General features: G+C 29.9%; 1 protein-coding gene across 2 annotated transcripts in view; it reads right to left on the bottom strand.

The window, feature by feature from the left end:
- Window positions 1–20707, bottom strand: part of LOC148276961 (lachesin-like) — a 186088-nt gene that overhangs the window by 101602 nt on the left and 63779 nt on the right. For both annotated transcript variants that reach the window (XM_088233533.1, XM_088233534.1), the window contains exon 3: window positions 9637–9758. In XM_088233533.1, the coding sequence (XP_088089659.1) occupies window positions 9637–9758 (122 nt within the window). The remainder of the gene's footprint in view (window positions 1–9636; window positions 9759–20707) is intronic.

The raw sequence follows: 20707 nt of genomic DNA on the forward strand, positions 1-20707 counted from the left end.
GTGGATGGGAGATGATTCCACAGTCGAGTCGCATGGACACTATATGAGTTAGAGAATAAAGAGGAATTGTGTATGGGTATTAAGAGAGTGCCTTGAGAATGGGAACAAAGAGGTAAACCATGAACTGATAAGCGTTGAAATTATTCACGCAGGTATATAGGAGCGTTAGGACTATGAAGTACATTGAACAGAAGTGAGAGGGAGTGATAGTCTCTCCGCTGTCTAATTTTGAGCCATTTCAGTTGCCTGCGATAATCAGAAATGTGGTCATATTTCCTAAGACCAAAAATGTACCTTATGCATGTATTCTGAAGTCGTTCAAGTTTATCGAGTTGCTCACAGCTTAAATCAGTCATGGAAACATCAGCGTAATCTAGAATGGGTAGTAGTTATGCTTGTACAAGAATGCATTTAGTACTAATGGGTAAGAATTTTTGCAACCTTCTAAGTGAGTGTAGACTGAAAAATATTTTGCGGCTTAATTCATTAGTATGAGCTCGCCAGCAGAGATGTTCATCCATATGTACTCCTAGATTTTTTACGGATTTCCTGTATTGAATATTGGTACCATTGACAGTAAGAAGATAAAGTGAAGGTATGTCTAGCTTACTAAGCAATCTTTGACTACCTGTAAACATAATTTGTGTTTTAGACGGGTTTATTAGCTAACCATACTCTTATTGTTCAATTAAAAACCTTCTTTGTTAATTGTTAAGTTAAATTAATTAAATGCATTATGTATCATTTATGCCAATCTATTGGGACTTTCATCAGCCTTAGTCACGCTTTGCAATTAACGAATTTTGTTTTTGCAACCTAATAATGAAGAAAACAATACAATTTAAAAATGATTGTTATTCAATTTTCCGGAATGTACAAAAAACAATGTTACTTCGGAGAACCGTAGTCCCTATACTATTTCTTGCATGTGGGGATGAGGGGAGTTAGAGGGTGGCAGATATCGAGTCTGAAAAGTAAACCTGCCTTGTCGAAAACCCATTTTTCATCGTTGCAATGCGTTTCCATAGATGTATTTGAAATCTCTCTGCTTTGAAAAAGACATTTATTTCATAAATTTAATAGGGAATATCGTGTTGTTTAAAGTGTAATTGAAGTGTAAGCAAAATTGTTCTCTACGTAAGAGGTAGATGTCTTTAATTAAAGCGGTTGTATCTTATTCCTTTGTAATCTGACGTTGAATTATTCGATCTAATGACGAGATATTTCAACGTAATTTTTACCTTTTGAATAAATTGTAAACATTGTCATTTCTATCCGCACATAGTGATACATGGGACACTGCATTAGCACTTTAATTGACGCGTATCTACGCTTCCGGTCATTTCAGTAGTCAGATGGCAGAAGGGACCATCTGTATTTTGTTCTGTTTTTTAGTTTTCAAAAGTTTTAATTAATATTTCAGTAAATAGACATAGAAAAAACAAAAAAAGAACAGCATAAATTAGAATGGTAATTTATTATTGAAAACCAATAGTAAAATGTTTTAGTTTGTGGATGAAAGTCTTGAAATTGAGTAGTATTTCATCTGTCCTTTAACATTTAAACATTTAAAAAAATTACAGATGGTCCCTTCTGCCATCTGACTATCGATTTTTAGTTTGTATTTTTTTATTTATTTACATAGGATTTCTTCAATCTCTTGTTAACGTCAGTGACTTAAAACTTTGTTACATGATTCAATTAAACGATCGGTAAATTCAAACATTAGAAAAATATACATCACTTATATTTAAATATAAGTTATTATATCATTACAATGGAATTCCATTAACAATTATCAATAAATAACTTCAATCGAAAATTTTGAATTTATTTTATATTGCAGTTTTGTCATTTTTTTCTGTACGTACTAATCTTCTTTGTCTTCTTCATCAGCCTTCTGCTTTTCACTGCTGGATAACGGCCTCTTCCATATTCTTCCATTTTTCTCGGTCAGTTGTTTTACCTCCTACAGCAGCTATGTCCTCGGACCATCTTTTTTTAGGTCTACCGACGCCTCACCTATTCTTTCAAGGTCTCCATCTTAAAATTTTAGGGGTCCATCTTGTGGGATCTTGTCTCGCAACATGTCATGCCCATTGCCAATTCCGTCCTGCTACGCGATCCATAATATCCGTTATTCTGGTTCTGTTCCTAATTTCTTAATTTCTTGTTATGTCTCTTAAGCTTTTACCAAGCATTGATATTTCTATGGATCGCATTTGAGCTTTTCAAAACCCCATTAAAGTTGCAAAAACTTAGTAAATAATCGATCAGTGGGTTGGAAAAAAGGCGAAAAGTTTTACTGTTTAATTTTATTAACGTTCATTTTGCATTTTATTTTATATATAAAACGTTTTCAAATTATTTATTGAGTGTACGGGAGGAAACTAAAAACACAAAAATGAGATAAGATCAAGGCCAGTCAAATATTTGATCGATTCGGGAGCCACATTCAGGAAGTCGGCTGGATCACCAGGGTTGTATAAACCTTTCTAAAAATATGGTAGGTACTGTAAAAAGCAAATTATTTGTATGCTGGTTTTCAGAACTTTGTGTTATCCGGATAAATTTCATTGATTTCCGGTGTTGAAGGGCGGGCTTACTTTTTTAAATAATTAAATAAATAAAAATCATTGAAATTTGTTGCAATAGAGAACGAAAACACTTTTGAGAGAGAAATATTAAAGTCGAAGCCCTTACAGAACTTATGACCTGTCATTAGCTGGTTTAAATGGGCACTTTACACACTGTGTAACATTTACCATTCTTCCCATGTTTCAACATCCACATTTCCTCAACTCTTCCACTCGTTGACTTTTGTAAAGTAAAGCAGCTTAAACCTTTTTTATGTGGGTAAAATCCATCCGGCTGAACCAATTCACCTTTCTGGCAACGCCTGAAAGCTATTTTCTAACATTTATACTTCTTCTCATACCAGTTAGTTAATTCAACAATGTTTTGAATATGTCCAAATTCTTCCAGAGGATTTTCTCCCTAGGGAGTTATTTAGATCTAAATTTGTTACAAAAGCGTAGGATAATTTTTTTTAGTAGAGAATATGAAAGTCTAGATATTTACATGGCATGAACATGGACAGAATGGGGAATGTACACAGTGTGTAAAGCAGCCACATAAACCCGCCAATAACATTTCTTAAACTCATTTAAAATTTGAATGTTTTCATGTAAACAAATCAATTAATAAATGCGCGTATTTCAATGTTACCAATCCAAAGATACGTTTTTTTTATTTCCTTAATGAAAAGTAAAATTAAAATACCGTAAGTTTTACAGTTGAATACCTACTAATATAAATTTTTAAATATCAAAAATCCGATAAATTGGAGTCGTAACTTAAAGGAAGAAATGTTTTATTAAGCATACAGAAAAAAATATGAAAATATCTCATATGCTAAAGAAATAAACATAAAAAGAAAAATGTAATATTGTATGTTAATAATAAATTAAAAAAAAATTTAAAAATTAACATATAATGTGTTTTACATATAATGTGTTTTACATATGATGTTTTTCACATATGTTATGTATTTGACGTATATTTATTTTAACATATAATGTGTTTTACATATATAATGTGTTTTATAATAATGTTTTTTACATATAATGAGTTTTATAATAATGTGTTTTACATATAATTTATATTATTTATAACTTTAAGCTTAAACCTAACATAATATTAGAGTTTTTTTTCCTAATGCTCCTTTAATTTAGACAAAAACAATCAAGGAAAAATACAGCCAATTTTATGATCTAGAAATCCGTCTTTAGGAAGTCGCGAAAGACGTAAAACCGATGGCTGGTTATCCAAAATTTGTGGATAAAAGTATCACTTTCATTTTAATAAGTAATAATTAACTTTCACCAAGAATTTTTACTTATTTGAATCATAAATAAACATTTTTGTAAGTGAGTAATAATTTTTTTAAATGCGCAATCAAATAACCTATATGAAACAAACATTCTGTGAAGTTTTCATGGTCTGGTTTGTGCAATTTCCCAAGACTGAATTTCCAGAACCGGATATTCCGTGTCAAATTTTCCATCTTCCATTACTTCCGTCTAAAGTCTAGGGAATGAAACGAAATGAGATTGTTTTTTGGTCTTAGAGACGTTTCGAGGGCACGAATGCACACAAAGACTCCTGAAAACTAAAATATACTAGCAGGATTTAAGTACACGTGCGATATTTTAAAAATCATGTCGGCTTTGTAATAAATTTCATATTATGGTTCCGCCTTTGCCATAAAAATATTATGTGTATGTCTCAAATTTAAACGTTGTTCTTACTTGTCCATTTAAAAATAACACGTATAGTTTAAATATTCTAATTTTACTTATTCCAACGCACTAAGAAATCCTATTTATTTCTTTTTGATTTATTCAGTGGCAGAGACAAGCATTACAGACAGAATTTGAAAAAAGACAATGCGTTGGTTTGAACATGTTGAGTGAATGAACAGCAAAAGGACGGTAAAACGGTTTACGGTGCGAATATAAATGGATGCAGAATTCCCTAATTAAATATTTTTAATACAGGATTTTGTGATTTCAAAAAAATAGTTTTTGAAACACTATAAAATGAAACATTTGTCAGTGTGTAACAAGTTTATAAACGAGTACCTTTAATTATGTTCATGTAATGACCTGTTCCACTGACTTGTCAATAATCAACTTATACCTTAAAGATTGCCTCGATACCGTAATAAATAAATAAATAAATTATGTATATTTATTTTGTTGCTTTACTATGAAAATTACAATTTCTTTAATCATTTTTTCTTTATTTTTTTATTCGTTTATTTTGTGTTTTATCTTTATTGCCGTATTCTAAAGAATTTGAATGTTTTTAATGTCCTCTTTTGACGTTTATAAAAAATATTGCATGAATTAAAAATCAATATAACTGTACATTAATTGTAAAACACAGCCCTTACTCGCAAAATTAAGCTCTTAAGGTTAAAAATAAATAGTATTTGATGGTATAACTCAATTACTACGATATACAGATATGTAGAAGTGTTTTTCAAACAAACTAAAAACAAAAAAATAAAAAACGGTATTTTCGGCATCAAATTCCTCGCATATTTTTCCTCGTTATAGTTATCAGAGTAAGGTAAAATTGATTTATCAAAACATGAACAGGTGTTTTATTTTTTATTTGAAATTTATTTATAAACCCTTGCGGATTATATTCATTTCCCAAAATATATATTTTTTATATTCATACTCTATTAACAATATTTTGTCCAAATTTTTGTAGACAAGGACTGGATTCAACTCCCTCGGGAGCTGTTTATATTAACATATTACAACAGAGATAATTAACATTTTAGAGAAGGTAATATAGAAGTCTAGGCATCTACAGGGCTTATGACCTGTCATTGGCTGGTTTAAGTGGCCACTTTACACACTGTGTAACATTCACCATTTTGCCCATATTTTAACATAAATATTCCTTCAATTCTTTCATTTGTTGATGTTTGTGAAGTTATAGAGCTGAAACCTTTATTTTTGCGGGTGAGATTCATCTAATTAAATTATTTCACCTACGTACTAGGCAGCGCCTAAAATTTTTTATTTTTTTTATTTTCTATACTTCTTCATGGAGCAGGTGGACCAGGTTGATTTATTATGTAGATGCCTAGACTTCTATATTACCTTCTCCTAAATGTTCTTCATCTCTGTTGTTATACTCTATTATTAGTGATAACATTTTAAATATATTTTGTAAAAGTTTATATTATTTAGTTTTTTCTGGTAGTTTATTGTATTATTATTTATTTATTTTTACTTTTACATTGTTTGTATTCTTTTTTTTACAGAATAATGTTCCCGTGCCGAGAGAAATATTTTACAAAATGTGAAACATGCCTTAAATAAATTGTTTAACAAAGTTGACATAATAATAATTAAACAAAAAGGAAATTGATCTGATTAACCTAATTACCATAAACATAATACACAATATAAAATAAAATAATCATAAAAAACATAACCAATTTACTCAACATTATTTTATTGGTATGTGTATTTTTGTACATACACAAATCTGGATTTCTCCCGAGGGGGAGTAGGTATATATTTTTTTATCAATATTCCTACAGAGATGAGGTAGAATTTTGAATGAGGTAGAATTTAGAATTTTGAATCGCTAGTGAATGGTTTCTCATTTAATAAGATATATACAAGAATCAAAATGGTACCTGTGTCGATATTCGCTAATAAGCGGAATGGGGAATGTTGTAAAAAACGTAAAGTGGCCACTCAACCCAGCCAATGACAGGTCATAAGCCCTGTAAACGCTCGAATATCGATAATCCTGAATTTGAAAAAAATTCTACCTCATCTCTGTAGGAATATTGATAAAAAAATATATACCAATTTACTCGTTTATAGACCAAATTTCATAAACAGTACACACATTTTACCTATTTGGCTTGATCCACTCATTGATCCGTGCGCAACCCACCTCCACTATCCATTTCTTAATAGCAACTTTATATTGTGAGTACTTACTAATTGTCCTTATGGATAATGTAAGTAGATTGTACACTTTAACCGAGTAGTAGGCCAATCCTCTTTGACCGAAGGTTGTATTAATTTATAATTATTATTAATTCTTAGTTTGTTTATCTCGGCTATCCTTGTCTCGTTTTAAAATTTTGTATTTGATATTGTTCTAATATTCTCTTTTTGTGTTCATGTCTATAATAACAGCTGTGGCTAATTTATAAATAAATTTTAAGGATTCTAGATGAAAGAATAGAGTAATACTTAATTGTTTATGTTGTTCAAAGAGTGTTTTAGTTGCTATTAGATAAAGCAGTTTTTTATTGTTATATATATTTGGACCCCTGTATTTAGTAGCCTTACGTGTCATGTACAAGGCTAAGGTACTCTGAAAAAAAAAATCGTTTTCGTTTGTCTTGAAAATGGGATGTTGGATCACTGATTTTGGTTTATTACCTCTATGAGTCCAATCACCATGGTTAGAACAATAGTGCGTGGCAACTACTTTTAACTACAGTTTGGACATCTGTTAAGGATATTCCATCTTTCCTGCATTCTGCTTCAAGACTATGGCGTTGTAAACTGAAAAACGGGCACTGAAATAACAGATATTCGATACTCTGTGAAGAAAAAACATCGCAAGGAGAATATTCATTATTCTTTCATTTAAACCTATATAGGTTACTTCTCATAGCTCCGTGTCCGGTAAAAATTTGGGTCGTTTCGAAAGTATTTTGGTGATGACGACGGAAGTTTGCTGCATCAGCCAGCGTTGGAAAAAACGTTTTAGTGATTTTACCCGGAGAAGAAGCGCGGTAATTATCCTCACATCGCTGCTGCGTATTTTGCTTCATAAAGATAAAACAGTTAAATTATACGCGAGTGTATGAAATGTAACATTAATTGTATAAAAATAAAATCTTGTTCCTCGGCTTTTTCTCAGGCAGGAGGAAAAAAGTTGATTTACTTTAAAAGTCTCTACATCTTTTCAAAAAAACTTTCTTCAAGTTATCGAAACCGCTTAAATATTTCGTTGTATTAATTTCCTTTCCCCGATTTTTAGCCAAACTTTTGAATCAAACTCAAAAACCAACGAGAATAACTCCGCTTCGTATGAATAATTTATTTCGCGAGTTACTCGGTATGCGGTTATTTCTCCGAGCATTTGACGACTTCTTATATTTACCTACGAGAATTTTGACAAGTCAGCACCTATTTAGGAAATTCCCGAGTAAGTACCAGCCGTTTTCGATTTCCCGGTGTCGAAATGTTTTGAAATTTCCTGTCGGAAAATTTTGGGGTGGAAAGGGTATTACTAGCTGAAAATGTCCCAGCTTAATACTGTGGTTAGTTATTGACTGCAAATTACGAATTGTGAATTAAATCATTTTTAAAACGTCTTTTTATCCTTAAATTGCTGCAGCAGAGGGAAAAAGTATTTTTGAGAAAGGGATATGGATGTAAGTATAGGTATCAACAGAGCTTATAACCTGTCATTGACAGCTTTTTTACATATTTTTTTTTTTAACTTTTCTATTTTTTATACATTTTTATATACAAATACTACATAATGGACTAAACACTACAACGACCTACCTTACTACTTGAAAACTACTTGAAAAAGCACATGATGACTGAACTAACTAGACTAGACGAGACATAAAATGACCATACAATATTAAATTTCTAATGTAACCCTACCGGGTTTTTTAAAATTGTAAATATTTTTTTTTTTAAAAATGAAAAAAAAATGCATGTTTTACTTTTACCTCTAAAGTTTCTACTTCTCTAATGAAGCAATATGCTTGTCTAAGAGAGGGAATTAGTTTTAACAATTAAATATTTTTTTTAATGTTTAAACATTATTATTTATTTACATACAATATTACATTTTTATTATTTTTTAAAAACATTATTTTATTTTTTTTTTACAGGACTCACCAAGCTAATTAATATGGCTTGTCGGTAATTAATTTGATTTTAAAAAATTACAAAAATATTTTTTAAAGTATATTAAATTACGGAAATCAATTAATACAGCAAGGAAATTAGAATAAAATGCATTTAATACAATTTTTTGATTTTGGTTGAAATAATATTATATTTTCTTTTTTTTATTTCTTAAGGTTAAAATTATTTTTTCCGGAGGAAGAATAGCGATTGGTTTAAATGTCTACATTACACACTGTGTAACATTTACTATTTTGCTTATGTTTAAACATCCACATTTCCTCAACCCTTTCATCGGTTGACTTTCTTAAAGTAAAAGAGCTGAAACCGTTATTGAAATGGATGAGCTTTATCTGACTGAATTATTTTGCCTACTAGGCAACACCCGAAAACAGTTTTTAAATTTTAATACTTCTTTGCGTACCAGTTTGTTTATTCAACAATGTAATTTTTTTTCTAATTCTAACTAAAAACATATTTTCATATATGTTTTATATGCAAATATTGGTAAAATTATGAAAAAAAAACGTTTTTTTTCTCAATTTAAATTAAATATTTTAGTTGATGTGGACAATATGCTACATCGGGCGTTGAAAGATTAAAAATATGAGAATGTAAGTAAACGAGAAATAATGATTCTTATGAAAATCTTTTTATATAATCATGAAAGTTGCGGAAACAATTGAGAGCATTGGATGCAAAGATAGCTCCCTCCAAAAAAAAATTGTTATGGTTATGATGTCATTTTGTAGTTTGTCAACCTTATTTTTATACAAATCTTGGGTTGACTTGCAAATGTAGTTTTAAATCATACTTCTAAAGGTTTGAAAATAGTGCTTGGAAGCAAACATAGCAATATCCATCAGCCATTTTGTTCGACCAAAGACATGCTTGAGATTTCAATTTTAAAAATGGCCGTGTCATACAAATATTAAGAAATTTTTTTGAATTCGTGTTTCGTTAAAGATGTTGAGGGTTTCATTGTTTTTGGACTAGCAAGTGAAGTGTGGATCTGATTACTTTACCTTTATGTAATAGACCATCAAACTGAGTTAAATTTTATTTTGTAATGCCGTGCCCTAGACACTGGGTGGGAAAATGGGGGTTGATGATGATCGATGATTAAAGAGGCTAGTTCAAAAAATTAACTAACCTTGTACTCTGAAAGGTGGTTAACACTGCAGGTAAAGTGGACATCCCTCCCTTGTGTCACCGTGAGGTTATCCAGGGGAGCCAGGAATTCAGGTTGTATTTCTGGCTGCACAGCAATTTGCCCTGTAAAAATAGCAAATCTCAATAAAACATGCATTTTAAAATAATAACTACCGAAAGTAGTAAATTCAAAAATTTATGAAAAATGTTCATAGATTTTTTTTTCAATAACTAACAATAATAAACCTTCTAAAAGAAAATATATTTCGATTAAATTATACTTTTTTTTTAACTCCGAGGATTTACAACAAACTCATTTTGGGACAGAAAAATGGTTACATAAAGATATTGTAATGATAAATTAATAAGTCATAATATATTAATAAAACTAAAACAATTTGGGAAGTAAATTAAATGATGCAATGAAATTAAAACACAATATAAAAATTTACATTGAAATACAGTAAGAATATATACATATATATATTTGTGTCAACTGATACTGACAATGAATCAATAGAACAAGCAAGCATCAGATATTTAGAAATTGATATATCCAGCCATAATGATTTGTACAAAGAAGTCCAAGATCAAGTCAACAAAGCTTCTGAAGTGTCAGGATGTCGAAAAAAGATAATAAGGAATAATAAAAACATGTATATTGACAGCAAAATAAGAATATATAAAAGACTTGTTTGATACCCATCTAGACATTTTTCGTAGAAATTTCGTGAGCATTGGAGATGAGAATCGTCAGATCGATTACTGGAAATACTCTGCGCGACCGGTCAGAAATGACTTCACATTTACGGAAAACGAGCAAAATCGAAGACATGGTGCAATGGAGCAGATACCGTAGAAGATTCAGGAGAGACCACACGTATGGAATGAGCAGCAATAGACTGGTAGCAGCCAAAAAATTGTCTTCCAAATGGCGCCCACCTGGAAGACCCCTTAAGCGATGGGAGGATAGTTGGGCCTCATCACGGGAGACTGAGTAGTCTAAGTAGAACAGATCGTCAAATCTACAAGAAGAATTTAAAGGATAAGAATCATGCATCTGAGGTGAAACAAGCACTTAAGATAAAATTTCGCCTTCCACGTACCTCCTTAAGTGGTAAATTTTAAAATTCATATTGAATTTTTTTTTAAATTCGATAAAACTCAGGTAGCCTGTTGTACTCGCTACAAGTAAGGTATAGCAGATACCACAGACCATGCCTTGTAGTGCAAGATCCAGGTAAATGAATATTTTGACTCAGTCGCGTATTATACACTGGTGGACATCACGATTGAAGGTATAGCCAATATTAGTGATACAGATTTTATTTACAATTTAAAGCACTGTTTTTGCGATCACATAATACGGTAGAATCAAAGGTATTATTTTCTTATTCATTCTGAGATGATATGTAACGCATTTTTTTTAAATAACACAAAATATAAAAGCAAGTACGCCTTTTTGCGATATTTTGTAGCCGTAATTTAAAATTATGGCGTAATTAAAGTAAAGTAAAAATTTGACGATTTTTCGTAAAAGCAATAAGCACCTCAGACATTCCTCCCTGATATGAAAGCAATCCGTAAAACATTTACGATGGCCGATACTATGATGGCTTCTCGGAACTTATTGGCCATTTGTTCCGGGGTCAAAAATATTATATCGTAATATCTGAAGATGGAAAGATCCGAAAATTGAGCCTGGCCATGCAGAAACCGGCCAACTACGAAACACATCCATTTAGAATATAAATGTATGTATGTTAAATTGTATATTTTAAATTATGCACATCGACAGGGACGAGGTTGTCAAGATTATCAATTAGCAAAAATTGACCAATCTGCTTTCCTTCCATACTTTTACTTTTGTTTGCTTTTTATATATCTTGATATTTTTATGTTATTTTTATTATGTATTTTTGTAATATTTAATTTAGTATTCAGTCTTATTTGGCATATTATTTTATCATTTCAATTCTATTTTTATATATTATAACGAGTCGATTCCGACGTGTAGGTACTTTAATTTCAACAGTTGTGAACATTTTACACATTGCCGGCACGCGAGTTGAAATTTTTGAGGGTGGCAACATTGTGTGAAGAACTTTCAAGCACATAAAACCGTGACAAACAAACATAGCGGGCAGGATTTGATTGACGCGAGGACAAAAAGAACAAAGATGTAATTCCTCATTAAAATGGACGTCTCTTAGCAAGACGTTAAAAAAAACCCACACTATGTGAAATTTTCACATTCCTTAACCTCAATTATTTCATCATTAATTATATGTATGAAGTCATAAAGCACCATTTAATTCTTGTGAGCGCATGCTACTGAATATTGTTGATTTGTACGGTGAAATTGTTACCGATATGTATGGTAGATTCGAAGAGTTTTAAGATATATTTACTCCAATTTACATGATAATGGGACGAGATACCTCAGATATTTTACTCGGTAACCAATAGAAAGCATGCTCGATGAAATCTTCATGTGGCAAATCATCACAAGGAACATTACTAAATCTATCTGGAACCACGTGCTTCTTCAAGGTCTAAGTAGACGTCGAACGCTATTGTCTTTCATCTTGAAAAAATGCTGTTTTGTATTTTTGTTTTGTAATTTAAATACATACAAAATTATGTAGTATTCATCTTAATTGAGAAATGCTAGGAAATATTTTCTAGTTACAGTAATTGCATATTTTGTACAAGTCAAATCATTATTGTTGGTAATTAATATAATTTGTAAAAAAATTTTAGGAATTTAAATATTCGAAGGTATACTTTATATTTCGAAACAATCGACATTTTTGCGGGTAGACAATAATATTCTTTAGAATGAACTTGTCTGATTTAGTTTCATTAAATTCTTTACTTAAATCTGTTGTTATTAAAACATTTATTTTTGTCATTATTGCGCTATACTATAGTGTCATGAATGCAAATTTGCTGAGCTGAGATTTCAAAATGTTCAATACTGTTGATTAATTTTATTTTGAGAACGAATGTTATCCTTTTTAAAAATGTCAGTTATGTATGTTAGATCATTTTTATTATTAAAATGCAATATTTAACCAAACAATTTCATTGAGTCGAAGGTAGTGTGAAATTCCAGAGTGTTGATTTTTTTTAAAGAATGTTTTCACGTAATATTTTGGAGATATTATCTTACATTTTATACACTATATAGTTTCCTTGAATTGCCTCCTCTTAGGAAATATACCTTACCTTTTAACTGAGGTTTCATATCTCTTGACTGAGCTTTTTTTGAGGAAAAAGGTAATGAAAAATACACCACAACACCCAGACCAATAGAGAAAAAATATTTTTTGGATTTTTTTCTTGCAACTGGCGGGAATCGAACCCGCGACGCCAGTTTCACAGATAGCCGTCTATTGCCTCACATGTCATTCAAATTTAATCTAATTAATTTCATCATTTTTTTATTGTTTATTATTATGGCTTGACACGGGCACAGACTAAAAAGCCTTAATAAGTTGATTAATATTTAAACGAGTGTAATTTTGGATGAATAAATAAATAAACATTTAAAGCTCTTACTTCGTGGTTATTCATTTTAACATAATAAATATAGAACAACTTTGCTTTCACATCCACCATTTTGAAGCACTTATGTTTTGACCGGTTGCAAAGCTACACAAGCTTGTTTATCAGGGTATAATGAACTCATTAATCTTGTACTATATTATTTTAACAGTGATTACTAAATATTACATCAAAACATATGGAGCTAATAAGCTGAGGTTTTAAGTCATGTTTTTCTCTTAAAGATTGGCAGTGTAAAATGAGATAGATGCGATCTTTAAAACTAGACAAGAGTGGACTAATGGAAATATTTACATTCATGAGCACTCACTTTTTTCATATATTTTTTTCTTCGCATGTTTCAAATATATTCAAGTACATGTTTATTTTTTCATTTAATTTCTTTTTTCTCTAATTTTTCAACTTTAAAAAAATTTATTTTAAACCATTCTTTTTGATTTTGTTGAGTTTTTCCTTTTTTTGTCTATCTTTTATATTTATTTTTTTTTTTAAGCATCAAAAACAAAAAAATATATTTTCATTATTGTATATTAGTACAAAATTATGTCTATGTTATTTTTCTTTATTTTAATCTTAATTAAAACTCATATCTCAGCACCCGATAAAAAAACTATTATTTAACATTTCTTATCGGGTGTTGTTGTTGTTTTTTTTTATTGTGTATTAATATTGTAATAATATGTGTATTTTATTGAATAAAGACTCTACAAAAAAAATTGTTGGTTTTATTATTTATTACTTTTTCTTATTGTGAATCGCTTTTTTAATTTCTATGTGATAATATCCGCACTCTCTCGTGTAGAGAAACCGAAAAAAATTCTTCTAAACCTTTTCCACCATAAAAAAAGTACTTTAACTCCAGTTTATTCGTTACTTGTACAATTGTACTTGAAAGAGTATGGATCCAAAAATTCTCGACGGGTTAATTTTTAATCCCAAGATTACAACCCCAACAAGCAACTATTTAAAATCTATGCAACACGGACCATTTGTTCTTCCAGAATGCAGAACAAATTTACCGTTGATGATGCCTGTGGGGAAGATGATTTTTTTATTTATTAAATTGAAAACATATTATACATAATTATATACAATATTCCCAAGGAGTTTCTAAAAAAAACTCATTTAGGGACATACAGATAACAAATTTATTTAAAGACGTTTTTATATTTTAAACTATAATATTATTTACAAAAGCAGAAAAATTAAAATTATGATATACTACAAATTAAAAAGGGTATGAAAAATACTTAAAAATAACAAAATAAACATGATACTAGGCATCGAAATAAATTCAAAATGATGTTTACATTATGCAATCTGGGAAAGAAAATTTAAAAAATACAAAAAGTTTAAAAATTACATGTATGTATATATACAAACTGAACTAGTACAAAATAAAATTGATCTGTTGAACAGCCTACCGAGAGAGGTGGATCTTTTCCATGCTGGGATTACCAGTTTTAGACTCTTGCTCTCTTACTTTGTATTATAATGTCTATAAGTAACTTATTTGTGTATGTTTACTATTGTTTTTTTATTGACTACATGTTAGACTTTAATTATCTGCTACACTTTTTTTTTAAAACAGGTTTTTGAAATTACTTAATAATATATGTACATTGTAATTAAATTGGCAGTCGTGTTGTATTATACATTTTTATTAAAAAGATAAATAAATTTCAGTTGAAGTACTAAAAAATAAAAGATATCAATTGATACATAAATACGTGTTTCAGGGCCATACCGTGAAACTTCAGTCATATATGTATATTATATTTTAATGTGCCTTATAGAATGAGGAATGATATGTATATTAATATATCTAAGTCAGTTCCTGATAGTGCACTCCGGGAATTTGCAATTATTTTATCTACCTGCAAGAACCAATTATTATAAAAATGTTTGAATAATATTTTTTTTATTTTTTATTATTTTACATATTTATTACAGCAATATACAAGTAATTATTTATACAACAAATTAATTCAGTAGTAAAAGTAAGCATACATATTTTTTATTTTTGCTGTTGGTTCATCTAAACTGCCTAACTAGGGATAGCTTCCCCGTTCTAAGGCAGTAAATTATGTATTTTGTAATGATATTTAAAAGTATTTACAGTTTTATCATAATGTGTGCTTTTTAAGTCTTAAAGGTAAACAATGAATATCCAGAGAAAACATAAATAATACCATAATCTCTATATCCTAAGTCTCAAGTCATTACTAGTAAAACAAGCAACCAGCTTACGTCTCTATTCTCTGACTCCCTCCGACCAATATGGATTAAGAATGCAGTCAACACCTTCCTCAGCCTGGCAATCCCACCACATTTCCACGAAACTGGGATAAGGTTATATACCCTCGGGCCTATATAATATTGCTGCCTTTGAGCTAAAAAAGTATTGACTCCTCTCTGTAGAATCAGATCCTTATTGGAGTGTCTAGTATTATGAACATGACAAACCCTTGCGTATTTTTCCCTGTTGAGATGTGTGACCGCTACTGACCTCAATATATACTGTTGACGAATATCCAGCACTTGAAATTCTTTGAAGAGCGAATCACTCGGGTATCGGTATGGTTTTTTTAATGCAACTCTTAACACTGATTTTTGAGCTATAGCTGCTGAAGCCATAGTCGTTTTAGTGCAGCTTCCCCAGCCAATCAGACCATACGTCAGTATTGAATTTACCAATCCATAATACAATTGTTTTAGTTCTTTAATTGAGTTTCTAGTATGTTCAATTGTCGTTTTGGTGTATATTTTTCATTTTAAACTATATGTGTAAATTATTTCATAACCTTTGTATGTGTAAAACATATTTGGCTATTGTTAATAAATAAATATCTTAACATTTTTTTAAATCCTTATAATTTTTTTTCGAAAACATGTTTTTTAATTTTAAAAAATAAGTATTTTAATTTAAAAATCGATAAAATTTTAAATATCTTGGACTAGCAAAAACGAACAAAATACCATTTAAAAAAAGAATTTTTATTTTTATACAAAATTGTGGATGTTACACACCAGGTAAAGTGATAACTAAAAACAACAATTTCAGATAATTACTAGTTAATAAACTCTAAAACTACCGGTATTTTTTCATCTCTGTTCAAATATCTGACAAAGAAGCTTTCGTACGAGTTGGCTGTTAAAAATATCTGTTACATTACTTGCTTTTGAAATACGTGTTAGAATTTTAAAATATCTTCGTAGCATTTACTCACAAGCCTTACTTCCAGGTTTTTAAATTACTTTAAGAAAAAGTGCACTTTATATCTTTCATTTCTTTCTTCTCGCTATGAAGAAACAATATTTCAGATGCTGAATATACCAAAAACAATGTTTAAAATGACATGTTGGAATAAAACGATAAATGAAATAAAAAAGTCAGATAAAGCGATAATTAGTTTAATGAAATAATTTTAAAGTAGTTTTTTTATATTTTTTAAATTTAAATTTATTTTTTTGTATGCCCTACGGGCTTTAACATTTAAATGCAGCAGTCTGACATAAGAAGATAAATGAAGCTAAAAATAAGAATTTAAAAAAATAATAAATGATACAATATTTGACGGACTTATGCAGTCCATTCTAACGATGGTAAATACAATTTCTTATAATAAATACAGGCACTAATAAAATAAAATACAACTAACTTATTATAAGAACATGAACTCGCACAGGTATATGCTTATACAGAAAGATATTATATACATTTGCATATACATCATATACATTCACGTATTACACTACTACATTCACATATAACACTACATTTACGTACATTCACAAAAAATAATATCACTCCTGTGCTGTTTAGAATTTCAACGTGAAATTCACAACATACCAATTCAAAACTATATTGTTATGTAGGTAAAAGAGGTTTTTATTAAATAATAAAAAAATATTTTTAATTCGTATTACAACAGAGATGAAGAACATTTTATTAAAGGAATTGTGTAAATGTAAGTCAAGTAAAATTATTTTTAATTGCTTAAATTGAAAATTTAAAAATATTTTTCAGGCTTTTCCCAATATGAAGGATACATAGCTCTTTACGATAAATCTCTTTTCAGCTTTTTATCAGGAAAAAAAATACGGAAATTTTATTGAAAAATCAATTGTAACCTGTGTATTAGAGTGGGCCGATGATGTATGAAGTTTTTTTTTAGATATCAAAGTGAAAGGGGTCTAAAAAGTTGTTTTTTGGATCGCATTGAACGTAAAAATTATTTAAAAAAATATTCCATTCTACTTTTGGCCCTCAACCGAAGTTTGAAGTTTATAACTGTCGGAACATTTTTTAATTATCTATATTGATAAAATTTTTTTTTGTTCGTAAAGATATAACTTAATCACATTACAAATTCGAACACGTTTTAGAACTACCGAAATGCAAAAAATGTACATTCCGCGGAACTGATTCCGTTGAGCGCCTGACTAAAATTGACAAAAACAATGGCACATTAAAACAATGTTACCCATTTATTACAAAACAAAGTGCAAACCACGCCCTTGGATGCTTATATAATAAGATTTAATGCAGATTATACAATTTAATTAGACTGATTTTCTTACTTAAATACGAAATGACGGCCGGTTTAGGGCAAAAAATTGACTTTTTCGAAAATTTCAAGCTCTGATTGAGGGCCTAAAGTAGTATCAAATATTTTTTGCATCCCGAGTAATCCGAAAGACAACTTTTTAGACCGCTTTTATTTCAAAATTCGGAAAAAAAATATTTCGGCCCAAGCTACTGTGTACGTCCAACCAGAGCATTTAAGTGGTTTAATTAATTACATGTATATTTTTTCAAGGAGTGGAAGAAGTAAGCTCTGGAATAATGTTTGCTTAACATTAATTATATATAAATTTTCAGAAGATGTAAAATATAAATATTATAAAAATAAAATAAGTGATTGTGTTTGTTTGTGTACTTGTCCGTATTTTAACCAAAATTTTACGATGATACCATTAACTGTGATTCCACGATTCATTGAAGTATTTTTTTTCGTAGTGTAAGATCTCTAATCTATGTAAATACTGAAGCGTTTTTCTTAATATCGTTTTATTGACCGAAACGCTATCGCTAAACACAGTGAAATATCGATTTGATTTAACTCTGTGATTTATCATCAGTTCTGACATAATAGTTTCCTCCTTACGACCGATACAACCAGAGCCGAACAAGATTGTATATGAGTCGTTACTTTGCTTTCTACAACTTAATCTCGTTTAGGATTAATTTGTATTTGCAGTAGATTTTATTATTGTTCTGAGGTCAGCTCATTCAATGACCCAAGTTTATTCCAATTAGCTTTTAACATAATGTGTGAAAAAACTCCTGAGATTTTCATAGGTAACCTGAGATGAGGAAATGATTGCCTAATAATCGTTGTCTCTTTTAATCGTATTAAAATTGTATGTATGTCTTGCTTAGTGGTATTTAGATAACACCTCTTTTTATCAAATTAATGTTCTAAATACTTGTCTGGGGTATTTTATATTTTGTCATTTTTGGAGATCCTGATGGACGAAATATTTCATTTAAATGACCTAATTTACTTAGGTAAATTAGTCTAATTTCTGATTTCGGCTAATAAAGATGTATCTTTATTTTTGAGGTTTACTTGAAGATTACAAAAAAAAATGTGTTAACATTTATCGAAATTGCCGAGATATAAATTCATCATCATTATTCCTTTTCCGCACCCAATGGTGCATAGGACACTGCATTGGTACACCAATGAGGAATTCCACTGTTTTCTAATTTATTTATTTTCTATTAGCGTATATAGCGTAAGATATGATTTTTTAAAGTTACATTTATCAAATACCGCGCCAAATGACTGTAATCAGTGTGTCACTGTTCAGTGGTGACGTCATGAAACGGTTGGCGTTCTTACTTTCACTGACCGCGGTAAGTTGTATTTCTCCAGACAATAACAAAACTGACAAGAATCTATGGAATATTGCTTTGATTACTTCATTAAGTTGATTGTAATTTGCTTATTTCTATGTTATGGTTATTTTTACGAACGTTTCGATTTCGAAAAACCTAGAAAGTTGACATAATCTCTGGTTGAAATGTCAACAAAGTATTATTTGCCGGATTTCAGGTCACAGATCGTAATAGAGTTATTTGCCGCCAAACCACCATTCACAAATTATACTCTTTTTTTTCTATGGTCAAAACGTTCCTTTCAAGGTGCGGGGGCTTTAAAGCGGAAACCGGAAATACTACACGTAGATATAAGGAGTGACGTCATTATTTACGATTATAAAATGAATACTATTTTTATCATTTTTTATTTATTTTTGCGTGCGTTTTTGAGATTTTTCAAATTTTTTTAATATTCACGTGTACACAAAAACATTTTTAAAATTTAATTTTGGGTTGGGCTGGAATTCCTCATTGCAGCGTATCTTGATCATTTTTGTTTCATGAAGGTAAGATTTAAGACTGGTACCTAAAGCGTTAGACACAATTACCCCCTCTTCTATCCTTATCGACACCCATTGTTCACTGTTTTTTTACGTATTTATATTAAGTTATCATATAACCCTGATGAGGGCAACGTGAGTTGCCGAAACTAGTCGGTTGTGACAGTAAAAAAAGTGGTTCATAAAACAAAGGTATTTGATTTATTCCTTTAAAATAATTTACTTTGTCTACCCCTAGTTTGATTAAACCTTGTTATGCAGAAAGCAGCCAATCATAGAAAAGTGAAAATGAGGTAATTGCATTTTTGTGAAAAGAGTGAATAATTAAATTAACACTACAGTTGGAGTGTTTTTTATTTTGAAAAATCGTAATTAATGCATTCTTTTTTTGTTGTGCAATAAAACTTAAAAATATGTGTTTAACCAGTTTTAATGATTTTTAAAGTCTGGCAGACCTCACATCTTAAGATGTACATTTTGCAGAAAACAACCAGCCGTAGTAAAGTTCTGATGTTTGTTGTGTCGTTATGTTTTGAATATATTATTTTTAAAAACGTAGAACTAATATTGACTCCATATATATGTTCGGCATACTAAATGGTATAATCGATGTTCCATCATTACTGGGACAAGTAAAATTCAATATTCCGACTCGTAGATTGAGAAACAATGAAGTACTGTTAATCGATCAGCATAGAACAAACTATGGCTTAAATTCTCCAATGACCCGCCTTTGTCGTATTGTTAACTCAAGACAGGATCTGGACTTTTTTGGTTTAAGTTTACAACGATTTAAACGAGCACTAAATAAATAGTCCAGATCTTGTCTCGATGTCCCTTATGTTTGTCAATGCCTCTTTCTTTTTTCTTTAAATGTTTTAAACTACTCTTTTATTGTAATATTTAAACCTTATAAATTGTATACATGGACAATGTCCGTTAATAAATAAATAAATAAATAAATTTATATTTGGGTAGTTAATTGCAAAGAATCACTTAACTCATTTGTTGTAATAACAAAAAAACAATTTAACTGAGTGTTAAAATAATTT

This window comes from Micrasema longulum, unplaced genomic scaffold, assembly GCF_059751315.1.
Source record: "Micrasema longulum isolate JH-2025_06_02 unplaced genomic scaffold, ASM5975131v1 h1tg001118l, whole genome shotgun sequence".
Classification (NCBI taxonomy): domain Eukaryota; kingdom Metazoa; phylum Arthropoda; class Insecta; order Trichoptera; family Brachycentridae; genus Micrasema; species Micrasema longulum.